Source organism: Lithobates pipiens, unplaced genomic scaffold, assembly GCF_037356315.1.
Source record: "Lithobates pipiens isolate NorthernLeopardFrog02 unplaced genomic scaffold, aLitPip1_a1.2 Scaffold_22, whole genome shotgun sequence".
In the NCBI taxonomy this organism is placed as follows: Eukaryota; Metazoa; Chordata; class Amphibia; order Anura; family Ranidae; genus Lithobates; species Lithobates pipiens.
Genome location: NW_027507784.1, coordinates 111,511,722 through 111,529,457, shown reverse-complemented (window position 1 = coordinate 111,529,457; position 17,736 = coordinate 111,511,722). Strand labels below are relative to the sequence as shown.

The following is a 17,736-nucleotide window of genomic DNA, read 5'->3' as shown; positions in this document are numbered from 1 at the left end:
GAAGTTTTATCTTTTGAGGTGAAAACAAATATGTAATTCAACTGGTATTCTATCAATGTAAATTTTTTTATTCACCGAAGGCTCTTAAACTTACTCTCATAGCTTCTCCCCGCATGCCAGCATGGACAGTCAGAGAACACTGACGCGTTGTGCGGATGCTTTCCATGACAACACATAAAACCTCCTTTCCATTTTCTCTTGCTTGACGAACTAAGCAATGTTCTAAATCAATAGTTCTATAAAGGTAAACAGAAAACTATTAGAAAAATTTATATAATTTCACTAAAATTTTTGAACTGTGGAAGCTCTTCCAAAAAAGGCAAGCAAAGAGCAAAAGTCTTGTCACCAGTATTGCCCGTGGTCTCCTTGCAGCTGATCTTTCCCCATTGCTAACTTACCATGCCTTGCCCACACTGTGCCTCTGCGTGGAGGTGGCCATCTTGGTAAGGGCAGAGCTTTGATTATTCATATTAGAGGTGACTTCTTGATGACTAGTGATTTGATAAATACAGTACCTTGAAAAAATATTCATGACCCTTGAAAGTTTCCACATTTTGTCATGTTACAACCAAAAATGTAAATGTATATGGTTGGGATTGTATGTGATAGACCAACACAAAGTGGCACATAATTGTGAAGTGGATGGAAAATAATAAATGGTTTTCATTTTTTTTTTACAAATAAATATGTGAAAAATGTGGTGTTCATTTGTATTCAGCCCCCAGTCAGTACTTTGTAGAATCACCTTTCGCTGCAATAAAAGCTGCAAGTCTTTTTGACTATGTCTCTACCAGCTTTGCACATCTAGAAAGAGACATTTTTGCCCATTCTCCTTTGCAAAATAGCTCAAGCTCTGTCAGATTGGATGGAGAGCGTTCGTGAACAGCAATTTTCAAGTCTTGCCACAGATTCTCGATTGGATTTAGGTCTAGACTTTGACTGGGCCATTCTAACACATGAACATGCTTTGATCTAAACAATTCCTTTGTAGCTTTGGCTGTATTTTTAGGATCCTTATCCTGCTGGAAGGTGAACCTCCGCCCCCAGTCTTAAGTCTTTTGCAGGCTCTAACAGGTTTTCTTCTAAGATTGCCCTCTATTTGGCTACATTATCTTCCCATCAACTCTGACCAGCTTCCCAGTCCCTGCTGAAGAAGAGCATCCCCAGAACCTGATGCTGCCACCACCATGTTTCACGGTGGGGATGGTGTGTTCAGGGTGAGGTGCAGTGTTAATTTTTTACCACACACAGTGTTTCGCTTTTAGGCTAAAAAGTTCAATTTGGTCTCATCTGACCAGGACACCTTCTTCCACATGTTTTCTGTGTCCCCCACATGGCTTCTCGCAAACTGCAAACGGGACTTCTTATTGCTTTATTTCAACTATGGCTTTCTTCTTGCCACTCTTCCATAAAGGCCAGATTTGTGGAGTGATTAATGCTCTCCTTGCCTGGACTATCAGTTTAGGTGGACGGCCATGTCTTGGTAGGTTTGTAGTTGTGCCATACTCTTTCCATTTTCGGATGATGGATTGAACAGTGCTCTGATATCCCAGAGCTTGGGATATTCTTTTATAACCTAACCCTGCTTTAAACTTCTCTACAACTTTTGAAAAAAAAAACATTTTTGAAAATACATTTATAATTTTTCTTCCGCTTCACAATTATGTGCCACTTTGTGTTGGTCTATCACATAAAATTGCAATAAAATACATTTATGTTTTTGGTTCTAAATAAAATAGATAGTCTTGCAAGCAACTAAAATACAATCTGACTGAGTAATACATGCAAGCAGCAAGTAACACGCTTCCAATATAAATAAATGTGCAAATTAACTCAAAACTAATAATGCTGCACTAGTGATAACAAATGTATCCAAGAACTTAGGCCCCTTTCACACGGGGCTGTCCGTTTTTAGTATTCCGTGCTTTGTATCTATTCACCTCAGTGCTCCCCCATAAGAAATGCGCTCACCTCACAGAGTGTGACCTCACACTTAAGTTTGGTCAAATAAAGTTTTTTTTAGACACCCCTGACTAACAGATCATGCTTTTCTCCTCGTTGCTCCAATGATGTGCCTCCATTAGACTCAACACGTTACAACTTTCTTCGGACCTCAAATGACGGAGGGGCGGTGCAGCTCTCGTTCTGGGACGATGTCATATGACGTTGTCCCAGAATGGGTGCACAGAATGGTCATGCCGTGTTGCTAGGACACGGCACGACCCCGATCTCTGTAAAGATCCACAGCCGTGGCTCTTTAACCATGTAATCGGCTGTTTAATCACAGCCGGTCACATGTAAACATGGAAATTACAGTAATCGGCTCTCATCGACTGACATTGACAGAGGAGAGCCGATCAGCAGCATCTCCTCGCAGTGGACAACTGGACATGTAATCAGGGCACTGATCATCAGTGCCCTGATTACACTACAGCGCCACCAGTGCCACCAGTGATGCCAGTCAGTGCTGGCTATAAGTGCCATCTATCAGTGTTGCCCATCAATGCCCATCATTGCTGCATATCAATGCCCATCAGTGCCACTAAGTGTCCATCAGTGCCCACTATACGCCTATCAGTGCTCATCAGTGCCCACCAGTGCCACCCATCAGTGCTCAGCAGTGCCACATATCAGTGCCCATAAGTGCGGCATATTAGTGCCTCCTCATTAGTGCCACCTCATCAGTGCCGATAAGTGCAGCCTATCAGTGTCGCCTCATCAGCGCACATCAGTGAGGGCAAAACATTTTTTTACAAAATTTACTGACAGAAACTTTTTTTTTTTGTCAAAATAAAAAAGCCAGCAGTGATTAAATTGTAGGGTAAGTACTCCTGCGCTAAAAGGAATTTATAAGTATAGTATATTAAAACGATAGGTGCTGCATCCACCGTAAGGACCAAACTCGTGTCCAAGTATGTGTATAGTTATAAAAGAGGGAGGTGGTGTTGCGCTCCTTACAGCATATTGTATATATTTTTCTTTTATATATAATAAATTAATAAAATATTTAATTGTGCTTAAAACTAGCAGACATTCATCAGTGTCACCAATAAAGTGCAAATGTGCAGATGAAATAATATCCTGAATTGATTGGCGTATACGTTAAGAGGGACATAAATCATAAAAAAAATTCTATTGTGCAATAAACATATTTAAAAATAAATATAAAACATATATCAAGCATGTGCAATATTGCATAAAAAATAAATAGTGTAACTACAAGTGATTTTCAAAACTGTGCAACATATTCAAAAGGTGAATAGTTCATAAAGTGACTTGTTTTATCAAGGAGAAACTCAAATTGTGTATATATATATATATATATATAAACAAATAAATAAATAAAATACTTTTAACAAACTGAGTGTAACGAGTCTTTAGTGCAATATTGGACGTTATTTCTTGGTCCAATGTGCAACAGTAGTGCAGGTGTGCAAATGTTGAGGCAAATCAGACACCGGAATAGACGCCCAGGCACGAGCTTGGCGCTCGTTTTTACATTGTTCTGCTTACATAAGAAAAAATGAGAGTTTTTATGATTATATCTAAATAAAATGGGGAGGGGGGGGGGAATAGGATTGGCGCTATACCCTTTAAAAAATTGGAGGCTTAGGTATACAATTAGCAAGGAATTTCCAGCAGGCTGGATAATAAAATAAAATAAATACGAATGACTGTGTGTGTGTCCGTAAGTGTCAATAATAATTGTGTCCTTTAAAAACCATAAGTGTCATAACGAATCATAAAGCATATATCATCAGACAATTGTAACAGCATACAAAAAATATATAAAGTGCAAGGTGCTGGTGAACAAATTCTGGTATTTGTGACAAACTATGTGAATAAAAAGTAGAGCTTAGTATAAAAAGTATATATATAGAATATATATGAAAATATATATAAAAATATATATAAACCAATCCATTTATCTGTTAGACATATCAAGTCCTCACGTAATGTAACTGTGATGAAAAGTGCATAAAGATGCAAAACGGTGAAAAAAACGTGGTAAAATTTAGCAGTATAAAAATGCAAAAATAAAAATAAATATAAAAATAGTGATTAAAAATATTACAAGGTAATTAAAAAATAATTAAAAAGTAATTAAAGTGTCCCTCAAAAAGGTGGTTATGAATTAGAGGGGTATCCTCTGCAGGTGAAAGTGAAGTGAGGGGTGGAGGAGATTTCAATTGTTGTTCCCGGTGCTCTGTGGCTATTTTTATGTAGTTGCTCTCACCAGAGTTATGGCCCCTTCCGGGGTGGATCAACCTTCACAGTATCAGCCACTGTGTAGCTCTCTGGCTTGCCTCTAATGCGACTCCGGGAAAACTTCGTTCCTCCGTTCATATGCCGTGTTCGGTTATATGTAATGAATAAGAGGCATATCCATGGTGCAGTATGTCTTATAAAACTTCGTATTTATTATATAGGCAAAAGTATTACTCACAAACATCCGTTCATATGCATATATTGAAAGGAAAGATTCCGTTCGGCTAGCACGCCTTCTAAGTTTAGCGGTGTATGCTTCGTGGCCACGTCCTACGCGTTTCGTCATCAAAGACGTCCTCTGGAGCGGCCATTTGCATACACCTTTTCCCATATATAGGGTGTAATGTGTCACTACGCATGTGCGGATAATCCCGCGGCCATTTTAATTGAGGGAATGCCCTCTACTGGTATTATACTGAAAGTATAAAACACAAATATAGAACTATATATTGCCGGGACACATTATTCCCTAATCTGTAAGGGAAAATTAACATTCCGAATATTGCATACAGTTTAATATAAAAACGGAGCAAAATAAAACGGAGCAAAGTAAAACAAACAATTAATTATGTAAAATTCGATAAAATTAATTAATTAAAACAAAGCGAGACCAATTATAAAAATATACATAATGTAAGTATAACGAAAAGACCTCAATATTTTAACTATAATTCAAATATGTATTAAAAATATATTTTATTATTAGGAACTGGGATAATTGGAATTTGAGGGGATTTAAAAGGGAATCTGGAAAAAGAGTGTTCTACCGAAAGTGTGTGTTTTTTTCTATATTATTATTATCTAGGGAATATCTATTACTGGAGAAGGTTATGTGAATATTAAAATTGTGGAAGGAGAGAGTTTATTTTGCTTGTATTTAAATCTCTTTAGTGGACTAGAAATGCTAGAACTAGAGGATATAATATATAATAGACTGAAGAAATAAATAAAGGAGAGGGTAATGTATGTAATAATAATAATAATAATAATACTATGTTAAAAAGTAAGTTAAAAATTAGGTTAAGAAAGTGTATTGAAAAAGGCCAACCGCCAAATTGGTGTGTTCTTAGTACTTATTTGTTATATTAGGGGAAAAAAGAGAAGAAGGATGGACTGTTCTTTGTGTAGATTGTTTTTAGTATGGGAACTTTGAATGAATGACATTCGACCCGTTTGTAAAATAGATAAATAAGGTCCAGGATGGGGGTAAACTTAAAGGTGGATTTAGTGGGAGTGAGTATCCTTTAATAAAATGAAAAAAATATTAAAAATTGAAATATGCAGATGTTCTAAGGCTTATGGTTGAATGTGTTACATTCGACCTGTGTAAAAAGTCAATTAATTAAGCATGAAAAATTAGTTAAAAAACATAAAGTAATTGGGCATTAAAAATTAGTTAAAAAACAATTAAGATCTAAATCGATATTCATTCCTGCAGGATGTAAAGTTTCCATGTTAAAAATCCATCTGGTTTCATTCTGTGAGACTTTTATGGTTTTGTCTTCTCCCCTCCAATGACCTTTGATCTTGTCAATTGCGTAGAAAGTCATTTGTCTGGGGTCCTGGTTGTGATAGTCTCTGAAATGCCGTGAGACACTATGTTTATCAAATCCATTTTTAATGTTAGTAATGTGTTCCCTAATTCTTTCGTGTAGTTCTCGCGTGGTTCTTCCCACATATTGCTTGCGGCAGGGACACTCTATAACATATGTGACGTGAGTGCTTCTGCAGGAAATGAGTTCTTTTATGGGGAAAGTCCTACCATTGGTAGTAGAGGTGAAAGTGGTGGTTTTCCTATTAGTTGTTTTACTTTTACGGCAGGGGAGGCATTGACCGCACTTGAAAAATCCTTTCAAGTGTTTTGCAATCTTTATTTCTCTTGGTGGGTCAATTGTGTTTTTGACCAGTTTGTTTCTTAAGTTAGGAGCTTTTCTGTAGATAAAAGAGGGATTATTGGGTAAAAGTTGTTTCAGAGTATCGTCTACTTTCAAAATGGGCTAGTATTTTTTTATTATTCTTTCTATTTCCTTGTGTTGTCTACTGAAACCCGTGAGGAAAGCTGTCTCTATATTCTTTGTTTTTTTCTTGATTGTTGCATTATCTAACAGTTTTTTCCTTTCCATTCTTGTTATACTCTCTTTAAGACTCCGTAGCTGTGATTCTTTGTACCCTTTCTTCAAAAATCTTCCAATGATCACTTCGGCTTGTGTGTCAAAGTCCTCTCTATTTGTACAATTTCTGTATAATCTCAGGAGTTGCCCTTTGGGTATGTTGCCAATCCAACGTGGATGATGGCAACTTGAGGTGGGTATATACCCATTCCGATCTGTGGATTTGACGATGGGTCTCCCCGGAGGATGTGTTTGATTTTTATGGTTTTGATTGATTGATTCCTTCAAACACATCCTCCGGGGAGACCCATCGTCAGTGGCATAGATTCTTTATTCTCAAGACTGGGCGCCTATATTGATGGATTCCTTCAACCATTAGTAGTTGAAGGCAAGTCATACCTGAAGGACAGTAGACAGTTGCTGAAGGATATTCAAAACATCAACATCGAAGAGAAGGATATACTAGTAACGATCGATGTGAATTCTTTATATACGAACATCAAACAGAAGGATGGACTAAATGGAGTAGAGTGGGCCCTGCATAGCAAGTCCAAACTTAAACAAGAACAGATTGAATGCATATTAGAAGGTCTAGATCTGGCAATGAGCCATAATCATTTTTGGTATAGAGGCAAATACTATGTACAAACAAAAGGTGTAGCCATGGGTGCAAAATATGCACCCAGCGTGGCAAACTTGTTCCTGGACCATTGGGAAGCAGAGCAGATTTACGGCATACCGAGGGGAAACCTTAAAATGTACAAAAGGTACATAGATGACATTATTATCATATGGGGTGGCACACAATCAGAATTACAATCTTTTCTAGAGGAAATTAACCATAACATATATGACATCACCTTCACAGGAGACTGGGATGAATGGAGCATAAATTACCTGGACTTACAGATTTTTAAATCAGAGGGTACTCTGAGTACAAAGACTTACTTCAAATCCACAGATCGGAATGGGTATATACCCACCTCAAGTTGCCATCATCCACGTTGGATTGGCAACATACCCAAAGGGCAACTCCTGAGATTATACAGAAATTGTACAAATAGAGAGGACTTTGACACACAAGCCGAAGTGATCATTGGAAGATTTTTGAAGAAAGGGTACAAAGAATCACAGCTACGGAGTCTTAAAGAGAGTATAACAAGAATGGAAAGGAAAAAACTGTTAGATAATGCAACAATCAAGAAAAAAACAAAGAATATAGAGACAGCTTTCCTCACGGGTTTCAGTAGACAACACAAGGAAATAGAAAGAATAATAAAAAAATACTAGCCCATTTTGAAAGTAGACGATACTCTGAAACAACTTTTACCCAATAATCCCTCTTTTATCTACAGAAAAGCTCCTAACTTAAGAAACAAACTGGTCAAAAACACAATTGACCCACCAAGAGAAATAAAGATTGCAAAACACTTGAAAGGATTTTTCAAGTGCGGTCAATGCCTCCCTGCCGTAAAAGTAAAACAACTAATAGGAAAACCACCACTTTCACCTCTACTACCAATGGTAGGACTTTCCCCATAAAAGAACTCATTTCCTGCAGAAGCACTCACGTCACATATGTTATAGAGTGTCCCTGCCGCAAGCAATATGTGGGAAGAACCACGCGAGAACTACACGAAAGAATTAGGGAACACATTACTAACATTAAAAATGGATTTGATAAACATAGTGTCTCACGGTATTTCAGAGACTATCACAACCAGGACCCCAGACAAATGACTTTCTACGCAATTGACAAGATCAAAGGTCATTGGAGGGGAGAAGACAAAACCATAAAAGTCTCACAGAATGAAACCAGATGGATTTTTAACATGGAAACTTTACATCCTGCAGGAATGAATATCGATTTAGATCTTAATTGTTTTTTAACTAATTTTTAATGCCCAATTACTTTATGTTTTTTAACTAATTTTTAATGCTTAATTAATTGACTTTTTACATAGGTCGAATGTAACACATTCAACCATAAGCCTTAGAACATCTGCATATTTCAATTTTTAATATTTTTTTCGTTTTATTAAAGGATACTCACTCCCACTAAATCCACCTTTAAGTTTACCCCCATCCTGGACCTTATTTATCTATTTTACAAACGGGTCGAATGTCATTCATTCAAAGTTCCCATACTAAAAACAATCTACACAAAGAACAGTCCATCCTTCTTCTCTTTTTTCCCCTAATATAACAAATAAGTACTAAGAACACACCAATTTGGCGGTTGGCCTTTTTCAATACACTTTCTTAACCTAATTTTTAACTTACTTTTTAACATAGTATTATTATTATTATTATTATTACATACATTACCCTCTCCTTTATTTATTTCTTCAGTCTATTATATATTATATCCTCTAGTTCTAGCATTTCTAGTCCACTAAAGAGATTTAAATACAAGCAAAATAAACTCTCTCCTTCCACAATTTTAATATTCACATAACCTTCTCCAGTAATAGATATTCCCTAGATAATAATAATATAGAAAAAAACACACACTTTCGGTAGAACACTCTTTTTCCAGATTCCCTTTTAAATCCCCTCAAATTCCAATTATCCCAGTTCCTAATAATAAAATATATTTTTAATACATATTTGAATTATAGTTAAAATATTGAGGTCTTTTCGTTATACTTACATTATGTATATTTTTATAATTGGTCTCGCTTTGTTTTAATTAATTAATTTTATCGAATTTTACATAATTAATTGTTTTTTTTACTTTGCTCCGTTTTATTTTGCTCCGTTTTTATATTAAACTGTATGCAATATTCGGAATGTTAATTTTCCCTTACAGATTAGGGAATAATGTGTCCCGGCAATATATAGTTCTATATTTGTGTTTTATACTTTCAGTATAATACCAGTAGAGGGCATTCCCTCAATTAAAATGGCCGCGGGATTATCCGCACATGCGTAGTGACACATTACACCCTATATATGGGAAAAGGTGTATGCAAATGGCCGCTCCAGAGGACGTCTTTGATGACGAAACGCGTAGGGCGTGGCCACGAAGCATACACCGCTAAACTTAGAAGGCGTGCTAGCCGAACGGAATCTTTCCTTTCAATATATGCATATGAACGGATGTTTGTGAGTAATACTTTTGCCTATATAATAAATACGAAGTTTTATAAGACATACTGCACCATGGATATGCCTCTTATTCATTACATATAACCGAACACGGCATATGAACGGAGGAACGAAGGTTTCCCGGAATCGCATTAGAGGCAAGCCAGAGAGCTACACAGTGGCTGATACTGTGAAGGTTGATCCACCCCGGAAGGGGCCATAACTCTGGTGAGAGCAACTACATAAAAATAGCCACAGAGCACCGGGAACAACAATTGAAATCTCCTCCACCCCTCACTTCACTTTCACCTGCAGAGGATACCCCTCTAATTCATAACCACCTTTTTGAGGGACACTTTAATTACTTTTTAAGTATTTTTTAATTACCTTGTAATATTTTTAATCACTATTTTTATATTTATTTTTATTTTTATTTTTGCATTTTTATACTGCTAAATTTTACCACGTTTTTTTCACCGTTTTGCATCTTTATGCACTTTTCATCACAGTTACATTACGTGAGGACTTGATATGTCTAACAGATAAACGGATTGGTTTATATATATTTTTATATATATTTTCATATATATTCTATATATATACTTTTTATACTAAGCTCTACTTTTTATTCACATAGTTTGTCACAAATACCAGAATTTGTTCACCAGCACCTTGCACTTTATATATTTTTTGTATGCTGTTACAATTGTCTGATGATATATGCTTTATGATTCGTTATGACACTTATGGTTTTTAAAGGACACAATTATTATTGACACTTACGGACACACACACAGTCATTCGTATTTATTTTATTTTATTATCCAGCCTGCTGGAAATTCCTTGCTAATTGTATACCTAAGCCTCCAATTTTTTAAAGGGTATAGCGCCAATCCTATTCCCCCCCCCTCCCCATTTCATTTTATTCCTTCCCACCGGGTAGGAATTTGAATAGGGGCTGCTCTTACCCAAACTACAATCCATAGCGCGACCTAAAAAACCCCCTTACTTATATCTAAATAAAACTGCAAACCCTTTTTCAAAAATACTACACCATGGTGGGCCTCTTTTCATCTTTTTTTGATACATTGAGCACCTAAACGATCTGAGTGATCCAAGTCATTTAAACGCTTAGTGGAAAGAGAGAAAAGGAAAGGACATTCCTCCCCCCCCCCCCGGCTTTACTCCATACATAGTATGACGCCTAGGAAAGGATCGATCCGAAGGGACCCCTTCCCCCCAAAAAACCTCGCTACATGCTGTTTACCTTACAGCAGTAAGGTAATCATTTATTACAACCACGGGTGTCAGTGACACTGAAGATCTATTTTGCACTTAAAGGCACAGTATCACTGAATGTCAATATAGCAGCACACAGTGTTCCTGTGAAACACTTGCACACCTGCACTACTGTTGCACATTGGACCAAGAAATAACGTCCAATATTGCACTAAAGACTCGTTACACTCAGTTTGTTAAAAGTATTTTTTTTTTATTATTATTTATTTGTTTATATATATATATATATATATATATATATATACAATTTGAGTTTCTCCTTGATAAAACAAGTCACTTTATGAACTATTCACCTTTTGCATATGTTGCACAGTTTTGAAAATCACTTGTAGTTACACTATTTATTTTTTATGCAATATTGCACATGCTTGATACATGTTTTATATTTATTTTTAAATATGTTTATTGCACAATAGAATTTTTTTTATGATTTATGTCCCTCTTAACGTATACGCCAATCAATTCAGGATATTATTTCATCTGCACATTTGCACTTTATTGGTGACATTGATGAATGTCTGCTAGTTTTAAGCACAATTAAATATTTTATTAATTTATTATATATAAAAGAAAAATATATACAATATGCTGTAAGGAGCGCAACAGCAGTGATTAAATACCACCAAAAGAAAGCTCTATTTGTGTGAAGAAAATTATAAAAATTTCACATGGTTACAGTGTAGCATGGCCACGAAATTGTCATTCAAAGTGTGTCAGCTATGAAAGCTGAAAATTGGCCTGTGCTTTCCGCAGTTTTTACAGTGATTTTACTTTTTACATTTATGCTTTTTCTTTTTTTGGGGGGGGGGGGGGGGTCGGGAGATTTGCTGTTGGGCACATTTAAAAATGCAAAATGCAAATGGCAGCAAAAACGCGTTACATGCTTTTCTGCAGCTTCTTCATTGAAGTCTATTGAACCAAAAAAGCAGAGTTTTGCATTTAAAAAAGACCCTGACCTTTCTAAAAATACAGAAGGACAAAATGCATTGATGTGAACATGTTCCATAGGAACCCATGTTAAAAAAAAGTCCTGCATTTCTGAAAGAAGCATGAAAAAACATATTGGTGTGAATGGAGCCTAATAGTGTTACTTTACATACTGCATGATTGCAAGCAAAGTATTACCCTATTGCAAGCCACTTGGGGTTCAATGTTCACAGGCTTCAACAGGCCATCTTTCAAGGTACTAAAGTCATCTTATTTAGGGTTCTACAAATTAATCTGCTTTTGATTAAAGCAGCTATTCATTCATTTATCATTACATTTCAGTATACTGTAGAATATAATGCATAAACAATTTGTAGATTGGCAAACATTACAATATATTGGCTTTTTTTAATCAGAGATGACAACAATTACAACAGAAAAATGTTGATATTGTTTTGTAGGGACCTACATGTAGGTGTCTGCAGGTGGCGCTTTTGCAGAGTTTTGCTTTGGTGCAGAAACCAGTGCTGAGGACAGGCGTGGAGTGAGAGGGAGCAGCGTGCAGAAGACCCCCCCCCCCCCAAGAGCAGCAGTGTGGCAGACCAGACCCCCCGACCGGACCGGAACCCCCACAGCCTGACCTGACCGCCCACAACCCAACCGGACCCCCCCTGCGTCTGTGAGAGGCAGCGGGTGACCTGGGGACCCACAGGCAGAGACATGGGACATTGCCGTGCAGGAGCAGGTTACACTGAGGACAGTATCACCCCACGGACACAGACAGAGGAGGAGGGAGTACATCCAGCGGGACTGGGAGGTGGAAGGCTGACAGGGAGAGGCAGCGGGTAAGTGAAGTGCAGACCGAAGTAGGCAGAGTGTGAGGCTAATCAGTGAAGTGGTGGCACTGAAGGTGACTGACTGCTAGTGTCAGATTACAAGGGGAGGCTGTGCAGAGTGACACAGAGACACAAACTACAAAACCAGACTGACAGTGTATGTGTGTACCCGAGTACTGTGTGTACCCGAGTACTGTGTGTACCCAAGTACTGTGTGTACCTAAGTACTGTGTGTACCTAAGTACTGTGTGTACCTAAGGGATGAGAGTACCTGAGTGTTGGGTATACCTGAGTGTTGTGAGTACCTGAGTGTTGTGTGTACCTCTGTATTGTGAGTACTTGGGTAGTGCGAGTGCATAAGGCCTGCGAGGGCACATGGTCTGCAAGTGCATGTGGTCTGTGAGTGCACGTGGATGGGCGAGTGCACGTGGGTGGGCAAGTGCACGTGGTCTGCAAGTACATGTATATTGTCTTGTTGAGTACCTGTGTATTGTTGAGTATTAGTGTCAGGAAGCTAGTTGTTAGGTAATTTGGACAGGGTATAATCCCCAATCCTCATTAAATTGGTAGGTACGATGCCCGGCAGGTGTGGAGATGTGACTCGGTGTACATCTTGCGGCATATGTATGCGTTCTTTGATTATCTGATCGAGGGTGAATACTGCTGTGCAAAATGTAAGCACATTGTTTTTCCTGGAAGCCCAGGTTCTGAATCTAGGGAAGCAACTGTCAGCGCTGAGAAGACCCTCCATACTAAAGGAGAGCCGGGAATGTACCCGATCCAGGGCTGAAGCATCCCAATAAGTACGTTCCATTAAGTGACATTGGTGAAACCAGTCAGGGACCAGCACTCCTGGAGCTCAGGGACTCGCCTAGCTGCCGGGGGAAGTGAAGGGAAAGGATAGACAGATTCTGGTGGTAGGCGACTCTTAGAAGGACAGAAAGCGCAATCTGTGATAAAGACCTGAAGATTCGAACTGTATGCTGTCTACCCGGTGCTCGGGTTTGGCACATCAAGGATCTGATGGACAGATTACTGGGAGGAGCTGGGAAACAATTTAAGGGACTTGGGAGCTAAATTGAGGAAAAGGACCTTTAAGGTAGTATTCTCAGGAATACTACTGGTACCTCGAGCCACACCAGAAAGGCAGAGCGAGACTAGGAATGTAAACAAGTGGCTGTGGAGCTAGTGTAGTACGGAGGGGTTCAGGTTCCTGGAGGACTGGGCCGACTTCTCAGTCAGTCACCAGTAGGGATGAGCCGAACACCCCCCGGTTCGGTTCGCACCAGAACTTTCGAACGGACCCCAAATTCGTACGAACGTTAGAACCCCATTGAAGTCTATGGGACTCGAACGTTCGAAATTAAAATTGCTAATTTTAACGGCTAATATGCAAGATACTGTCCTAAAAATGGTTTGGGGACCTGGCTCCTGCCCCAGGGGACATGGGTCAATGCAAAAAAAGTTTTAAAAAGGGCCGTTTTGGCGGGAGCACTGATTTTAATGACGATTAAAGTGATTTAGAACAGTCCCTGCACAAAATGACATTTAACGGAAATAACGTCATTTAAAACTGCTTGCGGTTTTAATGTTATATCTGGTTCCTGCAATATGGTTGAAAATCATTGAGAAAAATGGCATGGGTAGCCCTCCCTGTCCATTACCAGCCCCTTTGGGTCTTGTACGCATATTAAGGGGAACCCAGTACCCATATTAAAAAAAGGAAATGCGTGTGGCCCCCAGGCCCTATATACTCAGAACAGCAGTATACAGGCGGTGCAAACAAGACAGGGACTGTGTAGATTTGTTGTGTTAAGTTGAATCTGTTTGTAATTTTCAACTGGTACATTTTTAAAGTGTAGCTCAATCTCCTACAACTGACTGCAAGTTCTATTTAAAACGAGCAAGATAGTTAGCTATATAGGTGGATATAGCGGTGTATACTGCGTTCAGAGCACGCAGACAGCACGCATAATCTCCTAAGCCCACGTACACATGGTCGGAGATTTTGCCAACCAAATCCGTCAGATTTTGCCCGTCGGATTTAGTCCGACGGATTGTGTCCGAAACTGTTGCATACACATGGTCGGGCCAAGTTGGCGAAAAATCAGATCTTTCAGAACGCGATGACGTAATTTCGTTACGATGGGACTACATTCAGGCTAGTAGCCAATAGCTTTGATGTAGGAATTTGATCTGAGCATGCATGGCACTTGGTCCGATGAAGGTACACAGAACACCCACTAACTGCTACAGACGCCAACACACTACACAAGCCCACCGCGCTGGCGGCCTTATATAGTGTGGGGCGTGTACTACACAGCCTGAGCTATGATTGGCCACAGGCATCCTGCCTGTGGCCAATCATGGCTCTCCTCGCTGCCGGCGCTGTGATTGGCCAAGCATGTGGGGTCACAGTGCATGCTTGGCCAATCATGAGCCAGCAATGCACTGCGCCATCGCAGTGCATTGTGGGCCGTGAGTGCCACGTGAATTTGGCGCGAACGGCCCATAATGTTCAGAATTCGCCGAACGGGCGAACAGCCAATGTTCGAGTCGACCGTATGTTCGACTCGAACACGAAGCTCATCCCTAGTCACCAGTACTATAGAAGGGACAGACTGCACCTAAATGAGGAGGGTGCAGATCTGCTGGCAGTAAAGATGGCCGAAAAGTTAGAGGGCTTTTTAAACTAGGTGATGGGGGGAGGGACCAGAGGTAGAGATAGTCAACGTGGAACATATTTTAGTGGGTAGTATTGGGGGCATTAGTGGTAGGTTGACTAAAGCATATAAACCCAAGGTTAATATAGTAACAATTCCTAGTTGCAATCTCGGAACACTCAATAAGAGGATAGTATACGACCGATCTAAACTACGTGGCATGTTCACCAATGCCAGGAGCCTGGCGGACAAGATGGGCAACTAGAGATACTGTTGTACGAGGAGGATTTGGATTTTGTGGGAATTTCAGAGATCTGGTTCAACAGCTCTCATGATTGGCTGGCAACCATTCAAGGGTATTCCCTTTATCTCAGGGATAGAGAGGGTAAATAAGTGGGAGGAGTTATGTATATATATCAAGAATAATGTACAAGTGAATTAGAGAGATGACATCACTAAGGAAGCTAGTAAGGAGGTGGAATCCTTATGGGCAGAGCTCCAAAGGGATGAAGCTAAGGGTAAAATAATACTGGGAGTATGTTATAGGTCCCCTAACCTGAGGGAGGAAGCGGAGGTGGACCTCCGATCACAATTTGGATTAGCAGCAAGGATGGGAAATGTCATCATAATGGGGGATTTTAACCGCTTCCCGCCCGCCCTACAGCCAAATGACGGCTATAGAGCGGACGCTCTCGTCCGGGAGGCCGTCCCTGGACATCCTCGTGTTTACTTCCGCAATGCGCGCCGCTGCGGGCACGCATCGGGGAAGTTTTGTGTTTGCCATGTCCCCCGGAGACAGGCAAACACAGATCGCTGTAAACGGCCAATCGCAGCGGCCGTTTACAGCGCAATCGGCCTATCCAATGAGAGATGATCTCATATGTAAACATATGAGATCATCTCTCAGCGCCGCTCTCCCTACTCACACAGACAGCGTGTGAGAGGGGAGAGATGAATTGCTGCAGCGGCCGTAAGTGGAAAAAAATAAGTAAAAAAAGTGCCATCCGCCCCAGTGCCATCCTCCCCCAGTGCCATCCTCCCCTAGTGCCATCTGCCCCAGTGCCATCTGCCCCAGTGCCATCCGCCCCAGTACCATCCGCCCCAGTGCCATCCTCGCCCAGTGCCATCCTCGCCCAGTGCCATCCTCCCCAGTGCTACCTGCCCCCAGTGCCACCTGTTAGTGCTATCTGTCCCCAGTGCCACCTGTTAGTGCTATCTGTCCCCAGTGCCACCTGTTGTCAGTGCCATTTGTCCCCAGTGCCACCTGTTATCAGTGCCACGTATAAGTGCCATCTGTCACCAGTGCCACGTGTCATCAGTGCCACATAGTGCCATCTGCCATCAGTGCCACATATTACTGCATCTGTCATCAGTGCAACGTATCAGTGCCATTTGTCATCAGTGCCACCTGTCAGTGTCACGTGCCATCTGTTGTCAGTGTCACGTGTCATCAATGCCACTTATCAGTGCCATCTGTCATCAGTGTCACGTGTCATCGGTGCCACGTATTAGTGCCATCTGTCATCGGTGCCACATATTAGTGCCATCTGTCATCAGTGCCACGTGTCATCAGTGCCACGTATAAGTGCCATCTGTCATCAGTGCCAAGTATAAGTGCCATCTGTCATCAGTGCCACATATTAGTGCCATCTGTCATCAGTGCCACGTATCAGTGTCATCAGTGCCACGTATCAGTGTCATCTGTCATAAGTGTCACGTGTCATTGTCCTGGTGCTCCAGGGCCTTCAAAAGTGTAATAGGTAGTCAACAAGTTAGATGTGTAATTTATGCTCCTAGAACACGTGATGGCGCTCCCTGCATGTTGGGCCTCTCTATGTGGCCAGGCTGTGAAAAAGTCCCACACATGTGGTATTGTAATACACAGGAGGAGTAGCAGAATTTTTTTGGGGGTGTCATTTGTGGTATACACATGCCATGTGAGAAAAATAACCTATTACAATGACAATTTTGTGGAAAAAAAAATAAAAAATAAAAAATCTTAAATTTTGCAAAGAATTGTGGGAAAAAATGACAACATCAAAAAGCTCACCATTCCTCTTACTAAATACCTTGGAATGTCTTTCCAAAAAGGGGTCATTTGGGGGGTATTTGTACTTTCCTGGCTTGTTCGGGTCACAAGAAGTGAGATAGGCCGTCAGTACATCAGATGTGATCAATTTTGTATGATTCACACCACAGCTTGTGGACTCTCTAACTTTCACAAAGACCAAATAATATCCACTAATTTGGGTTATTTTTACCAAAGATATGTAGCAGTATAAATTGTGGCCAAAATTTATGAAGAAAAATTAGTAATTTGCATAATTTAGTCACAGAAACAAAGAAATATGCGTTTTTTTTTCAAAATTTTCGGTCTTTTTTCATTTATAGCGCAAAAAATAAAAACCCCAGAGGTGATCAAATACCTCCAAAAGAAAGCTCTATTTGTGGGAAAAAAAGGACAAAAAATTCATTTGGGTACAGTGGTGCATGACTGAGTAATTGTCATTCAAACTGTGAGAGCACCGAAAGCTGAAAATT

The 17,736-nt window shown here is 39.9% G+C and overlaps 1 protein-coding gene across 2 annotated transcripts in view; it reads right to left on the bottom strand.

Moving 5' to 3' along the window:
- PJVK (pejvakin) overlaps positions 1-17,736 on the bottom strand; it is a 56,071-nt gene that overhangs the window by 9,793 nt on the left and 28,542 nt on the right. For both annotated transcript variants that reach the window (XM_077449980.1, XM_077449981.1), the window contains exon 3: positions 95-236. In XM_077449980.1, the coding sequence (XP_077306106.1) occupies positions 95-236 (142 nt within the window). The remainder of the gene's footprint in view (positions 1-94; positions 237-17,736) is intronic.